This window comes from Diaphorina citri, unplaced genomic scaffold, assembly GCF_000475195.1.
Source record: "Diaphorina citri unplaced genomic scaffold, Diaci psyllid genome assembly version 1.1 scaffold312, whole genome shotgun sequence".
Lineage (NCBI taxonomy): Eukaryota > Metazoa > Arthropoda > Insecta > Hemiptera > Psyllidae > Diaphorina > Diaphorina citri.
The window spans coordinates 254,754-280,506 of NW_007377747.1; the positions used below are offsets into that span (position 1 = coordinate 254,754).

Here is a 25,753-nt window from a genome sequence, read left to right on the forward strand (position 1 = left end):
TTTTCCCAATTGCAACACCTCCATTGTACATGTACAGGCCCGTTCCCACTAGTAAGTTTCATGCGATTTTTCCACGTAGGTAGGTAATATAATTTAAATGAGTGTTCCCACTACGCACGACACGATTTTTTCCGGTCGACAAGTGGGAGCGGGCCTTAACTCTTACCATAGTCCGTTCACTATTCATACATCTGGTGAAGGGCCAGTCCGTTCACTGTTCATACATCTGATGAAGGGCCAGTCCGTTCACTGTTCATACATCTGGTGAAGGGAGCGTCTGTGTCGGAACAGATGCGATGAATGGCGGAATGTGAACATAGGTAGGTAATAATTATAATTTAAATGAGTGTTCCCACTACGCACGACACGATTTTTTGCGGTCGACAAGTGGGAGCGGGCCTTAACTCTTACCATAGTCCGTTCACTGTTCATACACCTGATGAAGGGCCAGTCCGTTCACTGTTCATACATCTGGTGAAGGGAGCGTCTGTGTCGGAACAGATGCGATGAATGGCGGAATGTGAGCGGACAAAATTCGCACGCGTACGGTTTTTCGCCCGTGTGCACACGGCTATGTATCTTATGATCGTACTTGGAGAAGAAGCTCTTGGAACATTGGGAACACTGGTAGGGTTTCTCCTTCTGATGATCCCGCTTGATATGAATCTGAGGGGAAATAGAGCATTTGGGTAAAAAGTTTGAATAACGAATTCCTACTTAAAATATTCAAATCCCACCTCCGACAAAAATTTTTTCTCATTTTTCGATTGCAAATATTTCAACGGGTTCCTTTCTGGTGTTCTCGTGTTGACCCAGCACCTAAATGGGAAGTATTGTGTCTCTTCTCAGTCATAGCAATATCATAAGTCTCGAATCCATGGGACCAAGTGTTTCATTGGATACTCTCATACTCTTCGTCTAACTGAGATCCGAAAGCTGACCTCTATTCCTTCCTCTCTGTGGTATTATTATTTTCATTACTTTTTTTTACATCTTGGTTAGACTGCCGATCAGTCCTATACGGTTAGCATAAGCAAGATTTAGAGTAGTTAACTTGGAAGGTAGCGCCCCCTCCCCTACCTTCCCCTCCCCTACCTTATACCTCCATGTGAAGACCACAGTTGGAGTTCACACTTAGTTTGACTCATTGATTAAGTCGCGGGTTTGATTCCCGCCCGGGGCAAACTTTATTCTTAACAGATAAGATTCGTTCTCGGGACAGCTGGCTTTCTCCTATCCTGTCCTTCTCCCTCCGATGTCGTAACGATAAGACCTCTGTTATTACTGTTCGCTCTATCAAAATTTGTTTTTTCCCCGCTTTGTAATAATCAAATCCCTCTCTTCTGATTGTTTCAGAAATTCGAGCAGTCTCTCCGACGAGCGCGATCATACCAAAGAATAAAGCGATGTGCTATGTACCTGTGTCTACCTCTCTGTTATAGCTGCTTCCCCAAGTGTAGCACTGTGATTAGTGGCCCTACACTATTAAGTCCGTCACTCAGGACACATGCGTCTAATGTAGCAGTTGTTTCATTGCTACGAAATAAAAACGGCGGTGAAAGGGTGAAACACTCATCTTTTTTTAAGTTCCAAAGCCAATCTGTCTCGATTTTTTTCACACAAACTTCTAACTGTGATAAGGTTAGGTAGCATGCAAAATTCAAAACTCACATTGAGCATATTCCTCGTGGTAAACACGCGATCTTAAATGGAATTACCTTTGCTTATGCCTACTGTACGTCTCTTTTACCGGCTATGATAGGGTTAGGTAGCATGCAAACTGCAACTCACATTGAGCATATTCCTGAAAAAGTCCTAAGGTCACTGTTTTATTTTTTTTTTTTTTTGTACACAACTTTCGGATTATAATAGGGTTAGGGGGTTTTTTTGAGAGGGTTAGGTAGCATACAAAATTCCAAACTCACATTGAGCATATTCCTCGTGGTAAACACGCGATCACACTCGCCCCTGCCCTCGCATTTGAATCTCGGCCTCTCCTCACTTGAACCATGCTTGTTTCGCACGTGAGCCTTCAATCCGTTCTCGTAGGAGAAGATCTTCGAGCACACCTGAAAATAGAAGTCGAGAAAAGGTCAAAAATGAAAGAAAATGAGAAAAATAACCATTTAGAGAGCTAACTTTTAATTTGTAAATTACATAAACAAAATTATATCAAAGACGTGCTCTATTAAACTGTTAGTATACCTAATAGAACTTATTCTAAGCTGACAGCCCAAAATTGAAGAATGGATGACAGGAGAAAATCAGCCGTTCCGAGAACGAACCTTATGTGTTCAGGCCCCGGGGCTGGTATTCGCGGCCTAGCGTTTACAAGGCTAACGAGCTACCAACCAAAATAACCAGGCAGGCAACAGCTTTTTTATGATGTCCATCGAACCGGGACTTTCTACAAGGGAAGTAAGCTGTATTTAATCACTTACCTGACATGTAAACACCACACGGTGTATATTATGCACCACACTCATGTGAGCGCGATAGGATGATGACCGTGTGAACGTGGCGCTGCATACTTGGCAGTAGATATCAGGGGGTTTAACCTTGCCAGGGCCGGGATCAGTAGGGGGCCTGCCAGACACGGGGGGAGAGGAGAGGGGGGCGGGCGTGGTAGCTAGGCTGGACAGCTTACCTTGGGATCAGAGAGGAGATAAATAAAGCATATGCATTTGGATTTGGATTCCTACGTAAAGTTTGGAAAAATCCAACTAAAATCAAAATTCCATTTGCAAAAAAAAAAAAAAAAAAAAAAAAAAAAAAAAAAAACGGGAAATAATAAGTCGAAATTTTAGCAAAAAAAAAAAAAAAAATAATAATAATAATAAAAAATCGTGATATGATAAGTCGATATTCTAAATGCTTAAAAAAAACTGAGTCCCCCCCCCTCCAATTTCAGGCATTATTCAATTTTTCAGAACGGGATCTAGAAGTTGTTAAAGAGAAAGAAAAAATCCCTAGTTCTTCATTTTTTCCTGCTCTTCACGTTAAAACTTCGCCTAAATAAGCGCATAGTCTATTGACCCATATGGTGGGTAGTTATCCTTGTTAGGTATAGTCACTTCCACACGTCAAGGCATATATCCCTAGTTAATTTTTTTCTGCTCTTTAACTTTAAAACCTCGTCTAAAATTCTAAATAAGAACATAATGCCTATTATCTTGACTCTAGGTTTGAAATTACCTTCAGGATCAATATGTCTCTTCAGTCTCTCAATAATCCGCGCCAGCTGAGCCTCCCCTCGGGCGGAATTCTCGATCATCTTCTTTAGTCTATCAATATTATTCAGGGTCACACTCATCTTGGCCGGGAACTGTTTGAGCTGGGAACTGAACAGTACCGTGGCGGGCCCAGTGGGTCGATATTCTAAATGCTTAAAAAAACTGAGTCCCCCCCCTTCCAATTTCAGGCATTATTCAATTTTTCAGAATGGGATCTAGAAGTTGTTGAAGAGAAAGAAAAAATCCCTAGTTCCTCATTTTTTCCTGCTCTTCACGTTAAAACTTCGCCTAAATAAGCGCATAGTCTATTGACCCATATGGTGGGTAGTTATCCTTGTTAGGTATAGTCACTTCCACACGTCAAGGCATATATCCCTAGTTAATTTTTTTCTGCTCTTTCACTTTAAAACCTCGTCTAAAACTCTAAATAAGAACATAATACCTATTATCTTGACTCTAGGTTTGAAATTACCTTCAGGATCAATATGTCTCTTCAGTCTCTCAATAATCCGCGCCAACTGAGCCTCTCCTCGGGCGGAATTCTCGATCATCTTCTTCAGTCTATCAATATTATTCAGGGTCACACTCATCTTGGCCGGGAACTGTTTGAGCTGGGAACTGAACAGTACCGTGGCGGGCCCAGTGGGAAGCAAAGAGGTGGATAGAACGTTGGACCCTGGGGTAAAACCAGCTGGATTGGGGTCCGATGGACAGTTTGATTGGGTAGTGTTGGAATTAGTGGTGAAGGAAGCACCGAGAACGTTGGAGCCTGGGGTAAAACTGGCTGAATTGGGGTCCGAAGGACAGTTTGATGGGATAGCATTGGCGTTAGGGGCAAAACCAGCTGTATCGAGATGGGTAACAGTGGACCCTGGGGTAAAACTAGCTGAATTTGGGTCCGATTGACAGTTTGAATGGATAGCATTAGAATCACCGATAAAACCAGCCGTGGGAACGTTGGACCCTGGGGTAAAACTGGCTGAATTGGGGTCCGAAGGACAGTTTGATGGGATAGCATTGGCGTTAGAGGCAAAACCAGCTGTATCGAGATGGGTAATAGTGGACCCTGGGGTAAAACTAGCTGAATTTGGGTCCGATTGACAGTTTGAATGGATAGCATTAGAATCACCGATAAAACCAGCCGTGTTAGGATGGGTTACACTGGACCCTGGGGTAAAACCAGCTGAATTGGGTTCCGATGAACAATTTGCATGGGTAGCATTGGAATCAGCGATAAAATTAGCCGTGTTCGATTGGTTACCATTAGTTCCATGGTTAAAACCGACCGAATTGTGGTCCGATGGACAGTCTAAATTGGTTACATTGGAATTAGATGTGAAACCACTCGTGTTTGCTTGGGTAACATTAGAATCACCGATAAAACCACCCGTGTTAGATTGGACAACATCAGTCCCTGGGGTAAACCCAGCAGCGCTGACACCAATGCCCGTCGTACTAAAGTTCATATTCGCTGATAGACTAGATTGGTCCGGCGGCATATTCATCAATAGTCCGGTTTGGTGATGAACTATTTGCATGGGTAGCATTGGAATCAGCGATAAAATTAGCCGTGTTCGATTGGCTACCATTAGTTCCATGGTTAAAACCGACCGAATTGTGGTCCGATGGACAGTCTAAATTGGTTACATTGGAATTAGAGGTGAAATCACTCGTGTTTGCTTGGGTAACATTAGAATCACCGATAAAACCACCCGTGTTAGATTCGATAACATCAGTCCCTGGGGTAAACCCAGCAGGGCTGACACCAATGCCCGTCGTACTAAAGTTCATATTCGCTGATAGACTAGATTGGTCCGGCGGCATATTCATCAATAGTCCGGTTTGGTCCGGGAGATTGGCGTTCATCATCGGGATGAGAGAGGAGGTGGACAGGTTCTCGAAAATTTGCGAACAGGACAAAAGAAAGCCAGCCGTTCTGAAAGAACCTTAACTGTTTAGCATAAAGTGCGACCGGGGCGGGCATTGAACTCGCGACCTAGGGGCTTTTCAAACCAACCCTTTTTGAGTTAGTTTTATTCTCAAGTAGTGTTTGAATCAAGCCAAGTCATAAAATTTATATAGGAGTAATAATTGGGGAACAGTATTTGTGGCAAGCATTTAATTATGCTTGACACAATTAAAAAAAAAAAAAAACCTTTGTTCTCAAGTGTGTTCTTACCATCCTCAGGTACATTGGAATAGTCTTGTTCGATCTCATTCTCCTCAGGTACTAAAGTGCTAAGTTCTTCATTACTACCAGGTACTAGGTGACAGCTCTCCACTTGACCGCTAAACTCAGTCTCTATTTCTCTATCACCTGTAAAAATAAATTAGCAGATAGAATCCTTACCAAATTTACTCTATTCAAATTAAAATAGAATACACCTTGTTTAAACTCCAAGCATGAAGTCATTAGAAAATACTTGGTCTTTGTTCATTTTTGTGCTGGGTTTCACCAGCTTTCTTTTATGCCCCTAACAGTCTGTTAGCTTAAGAGCCCCTAAGTCTGTACCTACAAATCAAATTCAAAGTACTTGACAGGCTGTTGGCTTAACAGGCCTTATACGGACTGGAAAAATATTGGTAAAATCCCCCCTGAGTCTGTTAGCTTAAGAGCCCCTAAGTCTATACCTACAAATCAAATTCAAAGTACTTGACAGGCTGTTGGCTTAACAGGCCTTATACGGACTGGAAAAATATTGGTAAAATCCTGGGGCTATTGGAAGCATTCAAATAACTACAAAAATATAATCACTAGAATCAGTCTTTAATTACCCAACTTTGCTCCCTTCTCTAAGATTTCAACAAACTCTTTACTATTCCAGTCTACTTTTAGTACTCAGTTTGATTCAGGTGCAAAATTTACCTGTGACTCTCACTAAGCTACCATCTTTATTATACAAGTCCTTGTCCTCTTCTAACGGCTCTGTAACGGTGACCGGTGGCAATTTCCCACAGGACTCGATTATCTCCTTATCGTGACTAATATCCTCTTTGACAAGGGAAATAATCTCATCCAAATCATTATCCACATCTTCCGTAGATTTGCAGACAGCTTCTTCATCAAGGTTAGAGCTACTGAAGCCAAGTGTGATGGTCTCGGTGGAAGGTTGACTAGATGTCGGAGTTGAGTACTTAAAATATTCAAATCCCACCTCCGACAAAAATTTGTTCTCATTTTTCGATTGCAAATATTTCAACGGGTTCCTTTCTGGTGTTGACCCAGCACCTAAATGGGAAGTATTGTGTCTCTTCTCGCCCATCTGATGAGAGGCATACTACGATACAGAACACATGCGTCTGCGTCTAATGTAGCAGTTGTTTCATTGCTACGAAATAAAAACGGCGGTGAAACACTCATCTTTTTTTTTAAGTTCCAAAGCCAATCTGTCTCGATTTTTTTCACACAAACTTCTAACTATGATAGGGTTAGGTAGCATGCAAAATTCAAAACTCACATTGAGCATATTCCTCGTGGTAAACACGCGATCTTAAATGGAATTACCTTTGCTTATTAAAAAAAAAATGAAGTTTTAAAAAAAGGATTTGAAAAAATTGAAGGATTTAAAAAAAAGGATTAAAAATTTTTGAAGGATTTTAAAAAGAGTCTGATCCTACTCGGGCGCTTTTTGGGGTGAAACAACTTTTCTAATGCGGATTTAAAAGAGAGAGAGAGACAGACTACAGAGAGAGAAAGAGAGAGAGAGAAAGAGAGAGAGAGAAAGAAAGAGAGAGAGAGAGAGAGAAAGAAAGAGAGAGAGAGAGAAAGAGAGAGAGAGAGAAGAAAGAGAGAGAGAGAGAGAGAGAGAGAGAGAGAGAGAGAGAGACACACACACAGAGAGAGAGAGATTCACTGCCGTTTTTATTTCGTAGCAGTAAAACAACTGCTACATTAGACGACTATGGTCTGTCAGAGAGAGAGAGAGAGAGAGAGAGAGATGGTCGTAGCATGCCCATCCCGTAGTATGCCTCTCATCAAATGAGCGATAAGAGACACGATACTTTCCATTTAGGTGCTGGGTCAACACGAGAACACCTGAAAGTAACCGTTGAAAGAAGGGCCTAATCCTTCTGAGGTGGGATTCGAACCTAACAACTCCGGGTCGAGATTCCGCGTTCTTAACCACTCAGTCAGAGGTAGACTTACCAGAATGAGATCGCTTGTGCGCCAGAAGGTTGGAACTGTGCGAGAATCTCTTGCCACACAAATCACACAGATGCTTCTTCAGCTGTAAATGAATGCTCAGATGAGTGCACAGGTCCGACTTCTTGTAAAACCTGCGAACGAAAGCAAACGTAAGTACATAATATTGGGGATCAGGGTCGTATTTAAGGGAAGGCCGAGACACCCTCCTTTAAGACTTACTTTTTGGACTTTTCCTATGGGGTAGATTCCGAAAATCTGGAGCATCCAGCCCCCGGTACATCACTGTTTGGATTTTTGCCTCCCCAACCTCAATAAAATCCTGGGTGCGGGCCTGTTAAGGATACCTGTATTTTTTCCTTCTTTCGCGATTTAATCACTATTTTTCAAGAGGTCTGATAGAAGGGACTGTAACAAAGGAGGTCTTAGGTATCGTCCTGAAATCGAACAGGGAAGAAGGACTGGTCAGGAGAAACAAACCTTGTCTGTTTAGGATAAAGTTTGCGCAGGGCGGGTATCGAATCCACGACCTAGCTTTCACAGGGCAGGCTTTACCTACCTCTTACTACACAGGGAACATTTGAGGTCGCGTTCACACTTGTACACGCTCTTGAGGTGCGTGAATAGATGGGAGGCGTAAATGAAACTATCCTGGTACACTTCACACGAGTATTTACTCTGGCTAACCTTATCTGTTTACGCCCCGGGCGGGAATCGAACGCGCGACCTAACACTTACAAGGCGTAGTTTACGTACCTCTTACTACACAGGGAACATTTGAGGTCGCGTTCACACTTGTGCACGGTCTTGAGGTGCGTGAATAGATGGGAGGCGTAAATGAAACTATCCTGGCACAGTTCACAGGAGTATTTACGCTCCGCGGAGTGATTGCGACGAATGTGAGTGCGGAGGAGTGCCTGTGTGCGAAACGTACTGGGGCTCTCCTCTGAAAATGAACAAATTGTCATTATTAACAAGGGACTATTCCATGCAGAAGGTCCTGGGTTAGATAAATACCATCGATAGAAAACTTACAATGAAATTTTCAATAATAATAATTGTTCAGTATGATAGTCTTGGATTGAGCATTTTAATTGGTGAAATCCATGGGAATTATAATAGTATATCTTGTGATGTGTCTATTTTCTTGATTACAATTCTTGGATGTATTTCCTTTGAATACTGGTCCATCTGTGTATTTTTGAATGACAAACATCACTTTTTTCTCTTCTATTTTTTCTCTTTTTTCAATTTCTAAGTTGGACTTCTATCTCCATATTTTTCTGTTACTTCTCTAAATCTTATTACTATTTTTTATACATAACAAAACCCGCTTTATAAATTTCTTAATAGATCCTGTATGTGTTTAAAAATACCTATATTTATTTATGTTTTCATTTCCAATAATTATATTATTAGTTCCTCCTCTTTACTTAGGGCTCAAAACCACAGTCTACAACCATCCTACCCTTTTATATTATCAAGAAAAAGAGACAATATGAAACAATTATGTTGGCACCATATGGACCAATTTGGTCTATTAGATTAGAGGAAGGTACCAAGGATTGTAATTTAAAGCAAAAATTTGCAACCCTGTACCTACATTAAATTTTTTTTTTTTTTTTCAGAGGTTTGATAGAGGGAACTTTAACATCTAAGGTAGTGAGGTCTTATCGTCTCAAAATTGAAGAGAAGAATGACAGGATAGGAGGATAGCCAGCTGTTCCAAGAACGAATTTTTCTTCTGAGAAAAATTTGCCCAGGGTGGGAATCGAACCCACGACCTAGGAGGTGCAGAGTGCTAGTACAACGCGCTAACGGCTGGCCCTTGCGACGATACAGAGTGTAAATAATATGTACCTACCTAAAACTACCTAAGACCTGACCTGAGTAAACAGTGTAAGCAAAAAGCAATGGGTGCATTTTACTAAACTTTAAGAAGAATCATGGAAGACAAAATCGAAGGAAAAAGAGGTAGAGGTAGAAGAAAATTTGGTATGTTATCGGATATCCTGAAGGGCAAATCATATGCAGAGTTAAGAGAGGATGCACAAGATAGAGAAAAGTGGAGAAAGTTGTACTGATACCTGTCCTTGGACAGATTTACAAGTATATATATATTCCATGCAGAAGGTCTTGGGTTAGATAAATACCATCGATAGAAAACTTACTTACAATGAAATTTTCAATAAAAAAAAAAACTCCCTGTACGCTATTTCAAAGGGTTACTTTATAGAGTTTCTGGTGTTTCAATGGGTTACTTTCTCGTGATGAATCAAATGTAAAATACTGTTAATACTGTCATTTCTCACTAATTTGATGAGGAAAATACTTAGGGTATGGACTGGACATGATATGACACAGACTACACGAGCTTTTTTTTAAGTTTTGATAGAGGGAACCAACTGTAACCGCTCAGGTCTTATCGCCCCGAAAGCGAAGAGAGAAGGAAGACAGGATAGGAGAAAGACAGCCGTTTCGAGAACGCACCTTGTCTGTTTAGGATAAAATCCGTCCCGTGCGGGAATCGAGTCTAACGTAGGAGTTCGAACCCAGCACATTCGTCACTGGCACAAACAAGCAGTGACCAGTGTTATTATAGGGTTAGGTTAAACACGAGAAGGAGTTTTCACAATTAGAGCAGTGATTAGTGTCATTATACGGTTAGGTTAAATACAAAAAGGAGCTTTTCTTTTCAACGGACGTGACTTCTGCATAATTACTGAAAGCTCCTTTTTGTGTTTAAGTTAACCCTATATGAACACTGGTCACAGTTGCCCGACGTAGCTTAACTTACCAGGACACTGAGTACACTTCCATACGAACTGATCCGTGTGTTTCTTCAAATGTCCATAGTAGTGGGAGATGTGTTCAAACACATGACCGCCAGTTCCTTTTTGTAGCAATTTTCCATTGACATGACTTCTGAACAAGTACTCCTATATCCACTAGGTAAGAGAAAATTAAAGGGATTTTGGTGAAATGAAGGAAGAAAAGAAGAAAAAATGATAATGGTTAGGTACCTATATAGTTAAAAAATAATAATAATACTTAATAATAATAATAAAAAAAATAATAAATATTAGAACCACAGTCATTTTGTTATTTACTTACTTACAAATCCCATGCTTGGTAGACTTTTTTTTTTATTCAAACAAGAAAATTGTCCAAGTGTGTTAAATTAACCTAACCAGTGGCGTAGCGTGGTCTAAATTCAAGTGTAGGGCGTTGTAAGGCTCATGCACAGGTCTACCAAGTCCCATCACAGTACATACCCCCACTAGACCCATCTCCACTAGGTTCTTCAGAGCTCTGAGTGGACTTGGTGTGAGTGGATCGATGAATGTTGAGGGCGTTGATTTGCCGGTTCTTCAGAGCTCTGAGTGGACTTGGCGTGAGTAGATCGATGAATGTTGAGGGCGTTGATTTGCCGAAAGCGACGGCCACATTCCACACACGGGTAGGGTCTACTGCCTGGGGGGAGAGAAGACATTGAAGGATTTTAAAAAAATGAAGTTTTAAAAAAAGGATTTAAAAAAATTTGAAGGATTTAAAAAAAGGATTAAAAAAATTGAAGGATTTAAAAAAGAGTCTGATCCTACTCGGGCGCTTTTTGGTGTGAAACAACGTTTCTAATGCGGATTTAAAAGAGAAAGAGAGAGAGAGAGAGAGAGAGAGAGAGAGAGAGAAAGAGAAAGAGAAAGAGAAAGAGAAAGACAGAGAGAGAGAGAGAGAGAGAGAGAGAGAGAGAGAGATAGAATCGGTCTTTAATTACCCAACTTTGCTCCCTTCTCTAAGATTTCAACAAACTCTTTACTATTCCAGTCTACTTTTAGTATTCAGTTTGATTCAGGTGCAAAATTTACCTGTGACTCTCACTAAGCTTCCATCTTTATTATACAAGTCCTTGTCCTCTTCCAACGGCTCTGTAACAGTGACCGGTGGCAGTTTCCCGCAGGACTCAATTATCTCCTTATCATGACTAATATCCTCTTTGACAAGGGAAATAATCTCATCCAAATCATTATCCACATCTTCCGTTGATTTGCAGACAGCTTCTTCATCAAGGTTAGAGCTACTGAAGCCAAGTGTGATGGTCTCGGTGGAAGGTTGACTAGATGTCGGAGTTGAGATGTTGAGCAGAATGGCAGTTTGTTGATTGTCTGAGGGATCGGAAGAGATTTATGAAGAAAAGTCATGACATAATGTTGGTCATTCCATTATTCCTATCATCCTACACAAGCCTACATAGGAGATTTAATTTTATTATAGGGAGAGAAAAAATGTTAAATAGAAAATATAGTAGGTAGACTTTTGACTGCAAATATTCTTAGTCTGTCTTATTTGGAATACTTTCATTGTTACCCATAGCTGTTTGCCCAGCCTCTTTGAGGCTAGCAGTGACCATTTTTTCTCCTAATTGTCTAATTAATATAAAGAGCAAATTCACCAGGTTACAAAAAAAAAAAAAAAAAAAAAAAAAAAAAAAAACCACCCCCCCCCCAAAAAAAAAGGGGGTGAATACCCCAAAAAAAAAAAAAAAAAAAAAAAAAAACACACACACTCACCTCCTAATAAAATAGGTGTGATATCCGCAACATGACTAGTATTTGTAGCAAACAAATAATTGATTCCATTAAGCTCAACAACTCGGTACGTCACTCCAGTGTTAATATCGAGCAGATATTCTGACTGAGTTGGATCTAAATTGTCTGTGGTATTTTTGTCTGTTTGTGTGCCACTGGTCTGAGGTATGTTGCAATGAGAGGGGTCTAACATTATCATGAACTGATTGTCCATGGCTGAAACAAATAAATTGTTGGAGATTAGAGAACTTGGAGAGAAAAAAAAAAAAAAAAAAAAAAAAAAAAATTTCCAAAAAGGTAAAAATTTAAAAACACAAAAAAAGATAAAAAAAAAAAAAAAAAAAAATACTGTCTCAAATGGTATCAATTTAAAAACTCAACATAGGATATAGTACTTCTAGGTCTGACAGTGAGCAAACCAGTGTCTTGCTGTGGGACTACAAATAGGGATCAGACCCTAACCAGCCAGGCTAGCTGGGAGCTACAAAGGGTTTATCATGCTTCAAAGGAAAAGCACAGCACAGTTGACTGCAGTTTGGGATGGGCAAAGTAATCTTGGCTAGAGACCATCAACCCCCTTCAGTGCAGCTACACCACTATAACAATAACTATACTTAATAAAGCTTCAAGTAAAGGTAGAAAGTGTTAGCCTTTATTTCCATTCTTGGTTGGTCGTAGCATGCCCATCCCGTAGTATGCCTCTCACCAAATGAGTGATAAGAGACACAATACTTCCCGTTTAGGTGCTGGGTCAACACGAGAACACCTGAAAGTAACCGTTGAAAGAAGGGCCCAATCCTTCTGAGGTGGGATTCGAACCCAACAACTCCGGGTCGAGATTCCGCGTCCTTAACCACTCAGTCAGAGGTAGACTTACCAGAATGAGATCGCTTGTGCGCCAGAAGGTTGGAACTGTGCGAGAATCTCTTGCCACACAAATCACACAGATGCTTCTTCAGTTGTAAATGAATGCTCAGATGAGTGCACAGGTCCGACTTCTTGTAAAACCTGCGAATGAAAGCAAACGCAAGTACATAATATTGGGGATCAGGGTCGTACTTAAGGGAAGGCCGAGGCACCCTCCTTTAAGACTTACTTTTTGGACTTTTCCCATGGGGTAGATTCCGAAAATCTGGAGCATCCAGCCCCCGGTACATGACTGTTTGGATTTTTGCCTCCCCAACCTCAATAAAATCCTGGGTGCGGGCCTGTTAAGGATACCTGTATTTTTCCTTCTTTCGCGATTTAATCACTTTTTTTCAAGAGGTCTGATAGAAGGGACTGTAACAAAGGAGGTCTTAGGTATCGTCCTGAAATCGAACAGGGAAGAAGGACTGGTCAGGAGAAACAAACCTTGTCTGTTTAGGATAAAGTTTGCGCAGGGCGGGTATCGAATCCACGACCTAGCTTTCACAGGGCAGGCTTTACCTACCTCTTACTACACAGGGAACATTTGAGGTTGCGTTCACACTTGTACACGGTCTTGAGGTGCGTGAATAGATGGGAGGCGTAAATGAAACTATCCTGGCACAGTTCACACGAGTATTTACGCTGGCTAACCTTATCTGTTTACGCCCCGGGCGGGAATCGAACGCGCGACCTAACGCTTACAAGGCGTAGTTTACGTACCTCTTACTACACAGGGAACATTTGAGGTCGCGTTCACACTTGTGCACGGTCTTGAGATGAGTGAACAAGAAGGGTACAGAAACAAGGATGGAGTAGACATAGTACGGGATGGGCATGCTACGACACAGACCACTGGAGTTTAATGTAGCAGATACTGTACCCACTACTTCCGCCAACACTTACTTGAAATAGTTTCTGAGTTTCATGCAGCTCAGTCATGTGTCGTTTGAGGAGCAGTTGATATCGAAACGTCTCTCCACACACCAAAATAAGGGTACAGAAACAAGGATGGAATAGACATAGTACGGAATGGGCATGCTACGACACAGACCACTAGAGTTTAATGTAGCAGATACTGTACCCACTACTTCCACCAACTCTTACTTGAAATAGTTTCTGAGTTTCATGCAGCTCAGTCATGTGTCGTTTGAGGAGCAGTTGATATCGAAACGTCTCTCCACACACCAAACAGTAGTACTTCTTCACTTGCCTCCCATTCTCTCTGGTTCCACTAGACCCATCTCCACCTGAGAAAAATAACCATTTAGAGAGCTAACTTTTAATTTGCAAACAAAATTATATCAAAGAGGTGCTCTATTAAACTGTCAGTATAATAGAACAACTTATTCTAAGCTGACAGCCCGAAATAGATCAGTTGCGCTTACTTGGGTGATGTTTCAAAGTCATAGAGCAGGAAAAATGAGGACCAACGGAATTTTTCTTTTTCTTCTACGACTTCTAGATCCCGAGATAAATCGATTTAAAAAATACCGGTAAATCGTGAACTTTGACGTCACGTAGGAATCGGCCTTTTATTATTAATTTTTACCCATTTGCAACTGCTCCATTGAAGAATGGAAGACAGGAGAAAATCAGCCGTTCCGAGAATGAACCTTATCTGTTCAGGCCCCGGGGCTGGTATTCGCGGCCTATCGTTTACAAGGCAAACGAGCTACCAACCAAAATAACCAGGCAGGCAACAGCTTTTTTATGATGCCCATCGAACCGGGACTTTCTACAAGGGAAGTAAGCTGTATTTAATCACTTACCTGACATGTAAACACCACACGGTGTATATTATGCACCACACTCATGTGAGCGCGATAGGATGATGACCGTGTGAACGTGGCGCTGCATACTTGGCAGTAGGTATCAGGGGGTTTAACCTTGCCAGGGCCGGGATCAGTGGGGGGCCTGCCAGACACGGGGGGAGAGGAGCGTTCACACTTGTACACGGTCTTGAGGTGCGTGAATAGATGGGAGGCGTAAATGAAACTATCCTGGCACAGTTCACACGAGTATTTACGCTGGCTAACCTTATCTGTTTACGCCCCGGGCGGGAATCGAACGCGCGACCTAACGCTTACAAGGCGTAGTTTACGTACCTCTTACTACACAGGGAACATTTGAGGTCGCGTTCACACTTGTGCACGGTCTTGAGATGAGTGAATAGATGGGAGGCGTAAATGAAACTATCCTGGCACAGTTCACACGAGTATTTACGCTCCGCAGAGTGATTGCGACGAATGTGAGTGCGGAGGAGTGCCTGTGTGCGAAACGTACTAGGGCTCTCCTCTGAAAAGGAACAAATTGTCATTATTCAAGGGACTAGTAATGGAAGCTGTACTCAAGAGATCAGGAGTAGAATATGCATGGGAAAATCAGCGTTCATAAAAGTCCAAAATCTACTTACAGCGAGAAGAATCCCCATTAAACTTAGAAAGCGCTTTGCGAAATGCTATATCTGGAGTGTAGTGCTATATGGCTCAGAGACGTGGACCATGAGGAAGAAAGAGGAAAAATACCTGGAAAGTTTCGAGATGTGGCTTTGGAGAAGAATGGAAAAGATCAAGTGGTCGGACAAAATACGTAATGAGGAAGTGCGAGAAGAGTAGGAGAAGAAAGAAGCATATTGAAAACCATCAAGAAGAGAAAGGCAAACTGGTTGGGGCATATTCTACGCCGAGACTGCATACAAAGAAGAATCATGGAAGACAAAATCGAAGGAAAAAGAGGTAGAGGTAGAAGAAAATTTGGTATGTTATCGGATATCCTGAAGGGCAAATCATATGCAGAGTTAAGAGAGGATGAACAAGATAGAGAAAAGTGGAGAAAGTTGTACTGATACCTGTCCTTGGACAGATTTACAAGTATATAAGACCATCGTTGCTACTGTTACCTACAAAGAGACATGTTGCGAAAAAGTACACAAAAACGTGCATAAGTAAATAAACAGATAAATACATGAATAAGTAAATAAATAAAAACCGTCTATGTCTCTAAATCCGATTATGTCTCTATTCGTTCACAAAGAAGGAGAGAAAGTGAATAGGGAAACCAAAATAGGAAAACTAAAATACCTAAATGGCAGTTTTCCTCGTCCGAGATAAAAGTGGTGAAACCCAAGCCTCTGATCCTTTAAGAAGGAAATTTATGTCTTTTATGGTACATCTAGTTATTCAGTCTGCCGTCTTTATTTTCACTTGGCCTGCAGTTCTGGACAACTGGCATATAGAATAGGTAGAGCTTCTTCTTCCTTGCCGTTTGTTACTGAATTACCTAGGGTTGGCGTTTCTTGCCAGACCCTTTTATCTCTTCGATAATTGTGTATCTCTTCGAGGCAGCCTTATTATAGAGTAGATACCGACTTAATATAGGTAAAATATTTGTTAAGGTTAGTCCACACTACAGACCGACCAACTGAAACCCATATAAAGCTATGTCCACACATAGTCCACGGCCGTCGCGTCGACTATGTGTGGATCCGGTTTGGTCCGGGAGATTGGCGTTCATCATCGGGATGAGAGAGGAGGTGGACAGGTTCTCGAAAATTTGCTCGGCCGACATTTCCCCCGGCATCATGTCTGGAAATAAAAAGAACTGAGCGTCAAAATGGTGTCAAAGGGTTAAGATCAGAAGCTGAAATTGAGGTTTGTTCGTTCCCCGCCTCCCCTTAAAAAAAAGAGAGAGAAAAAAAAAAGCGATAAAGAAACTTAAAGGGAGAAAAAACGGAACAACGGAGTTCTTAACACCCCCAAACTAAATAGAGAAGGAAAACCAGAAAGTTTTAGACGAGGAGTATTCAGCTTAAAGTTTATTGAGCTTGAAATGGAATTGTTTCTAAGGAATAAATAAGGAGAGCAGGATAGGAGAAAGCTGGTCGTTCCGAGAACAAACATCATGCGTTCAGGATAAAATCCACCCTGGGTGGCACCCGCGCCCTGGCGCTTACAAGGCAGATGCGCTACCAACCAAGCTGACTTCATAATCATAAGTCACTCACCCAAGTCATCAAACTTATCCGTCGTTAAAGGAGGGGAAATCTCTTCTTCCATGGCCCCGCCCCCTTCCCCTCCTCCCACGTTCAAATTCAGCAGAATATTCATGATCTCTTCGTTCTTATTGGTCGACTGGCAGCTGTTCAATATTTCGTTGAGGAGGGAGATGAGCTCTTCGCTGTTGTCATTGGTCAGCGGGGGTTCCGAGGGGAGCCGATCCTCGGCGCCGGAAATGCACGAGTGCTTGAGAAACTCGTACACGTTGTGATAGATCTCGACACACTCGCTACACTGTGGACAGAATAGAAAATAGAACAGGAGGGTAAGTTTCATGCACCAATGGGTTAATTTAGAATAGAATATACCTTGTTTATGCCGCCATAATGAGACTGAAAAGTCCCTTTACTCCCGCAGTTCAAACAAGGTCTTATGTATTTGGTACAGATTAGATTTAATTGTGTTAAGCATACTTAAATGCTTGTCACAAATATTGTTAACCATTATTGTACACCTAGATAAATTTTATGACTTGACTCGAACCACCTACCTCCAGATCCAAAGTCCAACGCGTTAACCACTGCACCACTGAGGATGGTGGTACAGATTAGGTACCAAGAAGGGTCCTGTAAGCTATTTCAAAGGGTTACTTTATAGAGTTTCTGGTGTTTCAATGGGTTACTTTCTCGTGTTGAATCAAATGTAAAATACTGTTAATACTGTCGTTTCTCATTAATTTGAAGAGGAAAATACTAGGGTATGGACTGGACATGATATGACACAGACTACACGAGCTTTTTTTTAAAGTTTTGATAGAGGAAACCAACTGTAACCGCTCAGGTCTTATCGTCCCGAAAGCGAAGAGAGAAGGAAGACAGGATACGAGAAAGACAGCCGTTCCGAGAACGCACCTTGTCTGTTTAGGATAAAATCCGTCCCGTGCGGGAATCGAGTCTAACGTAGGAGTTCGAACCCAGCACATTCGTCAAATGTTGGCCATACCCGACGTAGCTTAACTTACCTGGACACTGAGTACACTTCCATACGAACTGATCCGTGTGTTTCTTCAAATGTCCATAGTAGTGGGAGATGTGTTCAAACACATGACCGCATAGGTTGCATATGTAAATGGTAAGCTTATCCTTGTCTGTTTCAAATCTGAAATAGATAGAATAGGATATACCCTGTTTATACTGCCGAAATGAGACTGAAAAATCCCCTTGCTTCCGCAGTCTAAACAAGGTCTTATGTGTTTGGTACAGAATAAATCACACTAGAAAAGGGGGAAAAAGCTTTTTATGAATGTCCACCTCGAAATAAAATAACTGAATTTCCATGTTGCTCGAACTTTGACTCGAACCCTTTCTAGGGTAGCGCGTCTGCCTTGTAAGCGCTAGGTCGTAGGTTCGATTTTATCATGAACCTCCGTTCATGATAGGTTCATGAAGGTTCGTTCTCGGAAAGGTTGACGTTCTTCTTTCTTCGCTTTCGGGACAATAAGACCTCGGCATTTACAGTTCCCTCTATCCAACCTCTTAAAACAACCCGCGTCTGTGGCTGAGTGGTCAAGAGCACTGACTCTCAACCTGGAGGTGCTGGGTTCGAATCCCAGGCGGGGTGGAAATTTTCTGACCGAACTTTTTCACTCCTGGATAGGCATGGATGTAAAAGAATGTGCCTTGAAGTAATGTGAAAGTGGTTCCAAGGTACAAAAAAAAAAAAAAAAAAAAAAAAAAAAAGATGGCTTTGCAATCGACACATAAGGTATACTCACACAACTCTGTTGGAATACTCGGTTTCTTGCGGTTGCACTCAGTTTGTTCTGTAGAGATTGCATGATCTTCTCTCGGGTCTCCACAGTTACATTTTTCATCGATAGTGTTCAGCACGTTACTCCATAGCCCATCGGTTCTTTATTTGCAGAACTAGAGTGTGCTCACTTCACCATCCTCGGGTGACAAAAGCTAACTTTCTCCTCCGTTGTCGATACAGGCTTCGCATAGGGTAAAATAAAAGGGTAAAAAAAAAAAAGGGATAGGGGAAAAAAAAAAAAAAAAATTTTGATTTTTTTTTTTTTTTTTTTTGGTTTGATGGAGAACTGTAACAACGGAGGTCTTATCGTAACGAAATTGAAGAGGGGATGAGAACAGGACAAAAGAAAGCCAGCCGTTCTGAAAGAACCTTAACTGTTTAGCATAAAGTGCGACCGGGGCGGGCATTGAACTCGCGACCTAGGGGCTTTTCAAACCAACCCTTTTTGAGTTAGTTTTATTCTCAAGTAGTGTTTGAATCAAGCCAAGTCATAAAATTTATATAGGAGTAATAATTGGGGAACAGTATTTGTGGCAAGCATTTAATTATGCTTGACACAATTAAAAAAAAAAAAAAACCTTTGTTCTCAAGTGTGTTCTTACCATCCTCAGGTACATTGGAATAGTCTTGTTCGATCTCATTCTCCTCAGGTACTAAAGTGCTAAGTTCTTCATTACTACCAGGTACTAGGTGACAGCTCTCCACTTGACCGCTAAACTCAGTCTCTATTTCTCTATCACCTGTAAAAATAAATTAGCAGATAGAATCCTTACCAAATTTACTCTATTCAAATTAAAATAGAATACACCTTGTTTAAACTCCAAGCATGAAGTCATTAGAAAATACTTGGTCTTTGTTCATTTTTGTGCTGGGTTTCACCAGCTTTCTTTTATGCCCCTAAGAGTCTGTTAGCTTAAGAGCCCCTAAGTCTATACCTACAAATCAAATTCAAAGTACTTGACAGGCTGTTGGCTTAACAGGCCTTATACGGACTGGAAAAATATTGGTAAAATCCTGGGGCTATTGGAAGCATTCAAATAACTACAAAAATATAATCACTAGAATCAGTCTTTAATTACCCAACTTTGCTCCCTTCTCTAAGATTTCAACAAACTCTTTACTATTCCAGTCTACTTTTAGTACTCAGTTTGATTCAGGTGCAAAATTTACCTGTGACTCTCACTAAGCTACCATCTTTATTATACAAGTCCTTGTCCTCTTCTAACGGCTCTGTAACGGTGACCGGTGGCAATTTCCCACAGGACTCGATTATCTCCTTATCGTGACTAATATCCTCTTTGACAAGGGAAATAATCTCATCCAAATCATTATCCACATCTTCCGTAGATTTGCAGACAGCTTCTTCATCAAGGTTAGAGCTACTGAAGCCAAGTGTGATGGTCTCGGTGGAAGGTTGACTAGATGTCGGAGTTGAGATGTTGAGCAGAATGGCAGTTTGTTGATTGTCTGAAGGATCGGAAGAGATTTATGAAGAAAAGTCATGACATAATGTTGGTCATTCCATTATTCCTATCATCCTACACAACCCTACATAGGAGATTTAATTTTAATATAGGGAGAGAAAAAATGTTAAATAGAAAATATAGTAGGTAGACTTTTGACTGCAAATATTCCTGATCTGTCTTATTTGGCATACTTTAATTGTTACCCATAGCTGTTTGCCCAGCCTCTTTGGGGCTAGCAGTGATCATTCTTTCTCCTTATTGTCTAATTAATAACTGTAAAGAGCAAATTCACCAGATTACAAAAAAAAAAAAAAAAAAAAAAAACCACACCTCCTAATAAAAAAGGTGGGATAACCCCAAAAAGACTAGTAAAAAAAAAAAAAAAAAAACTCACCTCCTAATAAAATAGGTGTGATATCCGCAACATGACTAGTATTTGTAGCAAACAAATAATTGATTCCATTGAGCTCAACAACTTGGTACGTCACTCCAGTGTTAATATCGAGCAGATATTCTGACTGAGTTGGATCTAAATTGTCTGTGGTATTTTTGTCCGTTTCTGTGCCACTGGTCTGAGGTATGTTGCAATGAGAGGGGTCTAACATTATCATGGACTGATTGTCCATGGCTGAAACAAATAAATTGTTGGAGATTAGAGAACTTGGAGAAAAAAAAAAAAAAAAAAAAAATACTGTCTCAAATGGTATCAATTTAAAAACTCAACATAGGATATAGTACTTCTAGGTCTGACAGTGAGCAAACCAGTGTCTTGCAGTGGGACTACAAATAAGGATCAGACCCTAACCAGCCAGGCTATCTGGGAGCTACAAAGGGTTTATCATGCTTCAAAGGAAAAGCACAGCACAATTGACTGCAGTTTGGGATGGGCAAAGTAATCTTTTGGCTAGAGACCATCAACCCCCTTTAGTGCAGCTACACCACTATAACAATAACTATACTTAATAAAGCTTCAAGTAAAGGTAGAAAGTGTTAGCCTTTATTTCCATTCTTGGTGGAAACCAATACTTTAGTAATAATATGTTACACATAAGACAGTCTTTCCCCTAATGACTGGTAGACTGGTGTTCTAATATTAAAATTACCTGTTGATATTTGTGATTATTAGGTGTTTGATAAGATTTGTTTCTGAAGGAAACTGAAAAACACAGAGGAAACAGATGCTGATCAACTGTTCATAGAATCCCCCGTGTACACATTTACCCTGCCTGACCTGACACAATACCCAGGTATGTTGGCGTTATAATAGATAATAGCCCTGGTAGACAATGCAGAGGAAACAGATGCTGATCAACTGTTCATAGAATCCCCCGTGTACACATTTACCCTGCCTGACCTGACACAATACCCAGGTATGTTGTCATTATAATAGATAATAGCCCTGGTAGATAATAGGTACAGAGGAAACAGATGCTGATCAACTGTTCATAGAATCCCCCGTGTACACATTTACCCTGCCTGACCTGACACAATACCCAGGTATGGTTCTAATATTAAAATTACCTGTTGATATTTGTGATTATTAGGTGTTTGATAAGATTTGTTTCTGAAGGAAACTGAAAAACACCAATTCCTCCATCTTTGAGCTTCTGATAAGGATGTGTGAATTGACAGCAAACACCAAACTTTCAGAAACCATTTTTCAAGTCTGTTCGATAAAATTAGATAGTTAAGATACACGGACACATTCCCAGGAATTGCCTGGGAAACTGGCTGGAAATAGAATAATAGAAAGAGGTTCCTGGAATAACTACTTGCACAAGTTTTGTTTTAAATTTAAATTAAAAAAAGATTAATGAAAAATTGAGGTTAAAAAAAGAGGGTGCAATGTGCGATTTGCGATTCTGCGGCCTTGACCAAATCAAACACAGTGTTGCCAGACGTATTCATTTCAGGCCTAGATATCAGGAGGGAGGCTGGAGGGGCGGTCCCGAGATACGAGCTCAGGCCTGTTTTTTTTTTTTTTTTTTTTTTTAAATTTTTAGGGGTGAAAATTTTCATGTACTTTTGTCGTTTTTGGAGCCCATTCATATATATTAGAGAGATTTCGCATTCTTCCCATTTTTTTTTTTTCAATGGATGCGAATTTTCCACGCCCTTTACATTTTACGCTGTTGCCAACATTATCGCGAGCATACCCATTTTACAGTCGCCCTGCAAAAATCAAAAATTACGCGCTAATCAGATGATGGTTGTTTATTTTCGAAACGCACACACACAACCTTGAAAACAAATTTGTAAAAAAAAGTGCAAATTTTAATTTTCTGTATCAATTAAAGTTCAAAAAGTGTTTTATTTGATAGCTAAAAGAGTAAAAATCACCATTGGACCATAAATCACCTATTGACAAGTCTAATCAATCTTGCAGACACGAGTTCTCATTGAAATCACCAACTCCTTCTGAAACCTACTTTGTGAACACTGCTCCGATTTGGACATCCAGAGTGGGTGTTGTCTAGAAATTCTTTTCTAAACCGAATCCAGAAACTATCAAAGTGTAAGTATAAGGTCTGAATGAACAGCCACTTCATGTCTCCTAGGTAAACAGATCCACCAAGTAGATAGGTTCAGATTGATAGTTGAACAAGTTTTCACGTAAAGCAGTTTCCATGCTATTTGATCAACATCATTTCATAAGTCTCCTAGGTAAACATCCACCAAGTAGATAGGTTCAGATTGATAGTTGAACAAGTTTTCACGTAAAACAGTTTCCATGCTATTTGATCAACATCATTTCATACCAATATCGGTAATAATTCAGAAACCACAACAATGAAAAAGAAAGCTCGGTACTTGTGCAGAAGTCACGCCGTGGAATATTGCTACCAAAGGAACTGGCACAAACAAGCAGTGACCAGTTACTATAGGGTTAGGTTAAACACAAGAAGGAGTTTTCACAATTAGAGCAGTGATTGTCATTATAGGGTTAGGTTAAATACACAAAGGAGCATTTCTTTTCAACGGACGTGACTTCTGCATAATTACTGAAAGCTCCTTTTTGTGTTTAAGTTAACCCTATATGAACACTGGTCATAGTTTCTCGGGACTTGTGCAGAAGTCACGTCTGTGGAATATTGCTACCAAAGGAACTGGCTAGTGATGTGTCTCATGAAACTGTTTCGAAACCGAGAATATGGATCCGGTTTCATGAAACCGCTGAGTTAAAGTTTCGGAACTTGAATTATGACACCCTATGAAATCTCATAGACTTAGTAACTCTACGACTATCTTTAGTAGTCCAGAAAATGTTATGTTGATAGATTCATATTCATAACTATAATCCACCGAGACAAAGCTTTTGCGCGTGTGCTTGTGACCTTTCACTATGGACATAGGTGCGTACTTCTCGTAAAGCAGAAAGTTCAAGGGTAGGTGAATCTTGGCTGTTGGGATCTGAATGAAATTTGTATTGTTGACTCAGCACCTGATCTTTCAAGAAGTCATTACCAGATATTAGCTTCTTACGTTGCTTAAATTCGGGAACCTCTTTGGGAACTATTGTGTGTAACCCAGGGCTATGTTCCACTTCCACGAAGATATTCTGAACATGATATTATCTGATCTGATATCCCAGGCTCTGAAAAGGGAAATCATAAACGGGATAGCGTGCAAAGTGCAAAAATTAAAACGCAAAGCATGTAGCTTAGTGGCTTTGTACAAAATTCGCAATTTGAAAACCCATCGGCTCCACCCACTCTGTGAGTCGAGTCGAAGAGAAACCCCCAACCACAGGTTTGTATTACATATCTTACTTTTTTTTTTCAAGTCCAAAATAAGACGTGTAGTATGTACTTTATTTATTAATCCTTTAAGTATGCACAAAAAAAAAAAAAAAAAAAAAAAAAAAAAAATCCACTCTTCCCTCAACTTCATACTCATAATAACCATCATAATGATAAAAAAAAAAAAAAACAACATCATCATCATCATCATCATCATCATCATCATCATCATCATCATCATCATCATCATCATCATCATCATCAGAAACACCATCAACACATCATGGACCTCCTCCCCCCATCTTCCATGTTTAAGCTTCTAGTTTTGTAACGACTCCCACACAGCCTAAGGGAAACTGCCCGTATCTAAGCAAGATTTTTACCTATTATAAAATTAACACCTTTTCTGCACGAAATACGTAAGACATTGTCTAAACTGTGGGAGTAAAGGGTCTTTTTAGTCCCATTCTCGCAGTATAAGTTTCTCTCGTTCTGGCTCATTCTGGCAGGCTAAACAAGGTATATTTTATTATATTCTATACATACTTATACAGGGTATATTCTATTCTATTCCATTCCATTCTACAGGTGTCACACCTATGGTTGGGACAGTACCTTCGAGCTCTTCGCCGATTCCCATTACCTCACCGGCGAAGGGGACTTCGGAAAACTACCCCAACCTGAGCTCTGCCTCGTCGAGATCTTCCACGTCTTCAAGTTATCAGAATAAGCTGAATGCAGATATCATTGACTGTAAGTAGTGGTAAAAATAGGGCCAAGGTAGACTTAACTCCATACACAATCCCACTCTGAGACTTAGGTGTATGGGCAACTGCCCCAAAAGATAGGTTAAACCGATACGAATATACGAGGGCCAAGCCAGCCTAGTGACCTTGGAGAGTTAGCGCGCCTGCCTTGCAAGCACTAGGTCACGGGTTCGATTCCCGCCATGGATGAACTCTGTCCTAAAAAGTAAGGATCGTTTTCGGAATGGCTGGTTTTCTCCTATCCTGTCTTCTTTCTCTCTTTGCTTTCGGGACAATAAGACCTTAGCAGTTACAGTTCCCTCTATCAAACCTCTTCAAAAAGAAGAAGAAGAAGAAGAAGAAGAAGAAGAAGAAGAAAAATAGAACTAACTACATGTGTTTGTAAATTGTGCATAATGTGTGTTAACCTGTTAAACATTATTTTTGTGGTCGAGTACAAAATGATTTTTTCCAATTCTAAATTTTATATTTCTTTTCTCGTTTGTTTCTCAGATAAGAAGCTGAACCGCGGGATATCGCGTGCCACAGACAACGAGAAGATAGTAAGTCGTGCCCGGTCTGAAATAGCCCTGGTAGATAATACAGAGGAAACAGATGCTGATCAACTGTTCATTGAATCCCCCGTGTACACATTTACCCTGCCTGACCTGACACAATACCCAGGTATGTTGGCGTTATAATAGATAATAGCCCTGGTAGATACTCTATCAAACCTCTTCAAAAAGAAGAAGAAGAAAAATAGAACTACATGTGTTTGTAAATTGTGCATAATGTGTGTTAACCTGTTAAACATTATTTTTGTGGTCGAGTACAAAATGATTTTTTCCAATTTTAAATTTTCTATTTCTTTTCTTGTTTGTTTCTCAGATAAGAAGCTGAACCGCGGGATATCGCGTGCCACAGACAACGAGAAGATAGTAAGTCGTGCCCGGTCTGAAATAGATTTGGTACAAAATAAATCACACTAGAAGAGGGGGAAAAAGCTTTTTATGAATGTCAACCTCGAAATAAAATAACTGAATTTTCATGTTGCTCGAACTTTGACTCGAACCCTTTTTAGGGTAGCGCGTCTGCCTTGTAAGCGCTAGGTCGTAGGTTCGA

General features: G+C 40.5%; 3 protein-coding genes across 10 annotated transcripts in view; 1 reads left to right on the forward strand and 2 right to left on the reverse strand.

Moving 5' to 3' along the window:
• LOC103507432 (zinc finger protein 768-like) lies at positions 1-17,238 on the reverse strand. The gene is made up of 8 exons (XM_026822291.1): positions 16,876-17,238; positions 16,365-16,456; positions 4,372-4,753; positions 3,706-4,176; positions 2,442-2,647; positions 1,926-2,069; positions 521-666; positions 1-310 (listed from the first exon to the last, which is right to left on the reverse strand). Exons 1-8 carry the CDS (start codon positions 17,201-17,203, stop codon positions 247-249), a joined length of 1,833 nt encoding a protein of 610 aa, XP_026678092.1. The 5' UTR covers positions 17,204-17,238; the 3' UTR covers positions 1-246.
• Positions 5,221-25,753, reverse strand: part of LOC103507423 — a 25,569-nt gene continuing 5,036 nt past the window's right edge. For 2 of the 8 annotated variants that reach the window (XM_026822293.1, XM_026822295.1), the window contains exons 2-5: positions 21,667-21,876; positions 11,946-12,179; positions 11,244-11,540; positions 5,222-5,550 (exon numbers count right to left, since the gene is read on the reverse strand). In XM_026822293.1, coding sequence (XP_026678094.1) covers positions 5,273-5,550; positions 11,244-11,540; positions 11,946-12,177 — 807 coding nt within the window. In that variant the 5' untranslated portion in view covers positions 12,178-12,179; positions 21,667-21,876 and the 3' untranslated portion in view covers positions 5,222-5,272. Of the gene's footprint in view, positions 5,551-6,099; positions 6,354-11,243; positions 11,541-11,945; positions 12,180-17,982; positions 18,026-18,641; positions 18,865-19,279; positions 19,420-19,849; positions 20,147-20,539; positions 20,774-21,248; positions 21,320-21,666; positions 21,977-25,753 lie in introns of those variants that run through there. The other 6 variants (XM_017443330.2, XM_026822294.1, XM_026822297.1 and 3 more) reach the window with 6 other exon arrangements.
• LOC103507433 (OTU domain-containing protein 7B-like) overlaps positions 23,844-25,753 on the forward strand; it is a 13,294-nt gene continuing 11,384 nt past the window's right edge. Inside the window, exons 1-4 of the mRNA XM_008471903.3 lie at positions 23,844-23,895; positions 24,474-24,638; positions 25,145-25,315; positions 25,520-25,573. Coding sequence (XP_008470125.1) covers positions 24,485-24,638; positions 25,145-25,315; positions 25,520-25,573 — 379 coding nt within the window. The 5' untranslated portion in view covers positions 23,844-23,895; positions 24,474-24,484. The remainder of the gene's footprint in view (positions 23,896-24,473; positions 24,639-25,144; positions 25,316-25,519; positions 25,574-25,753) is intronic.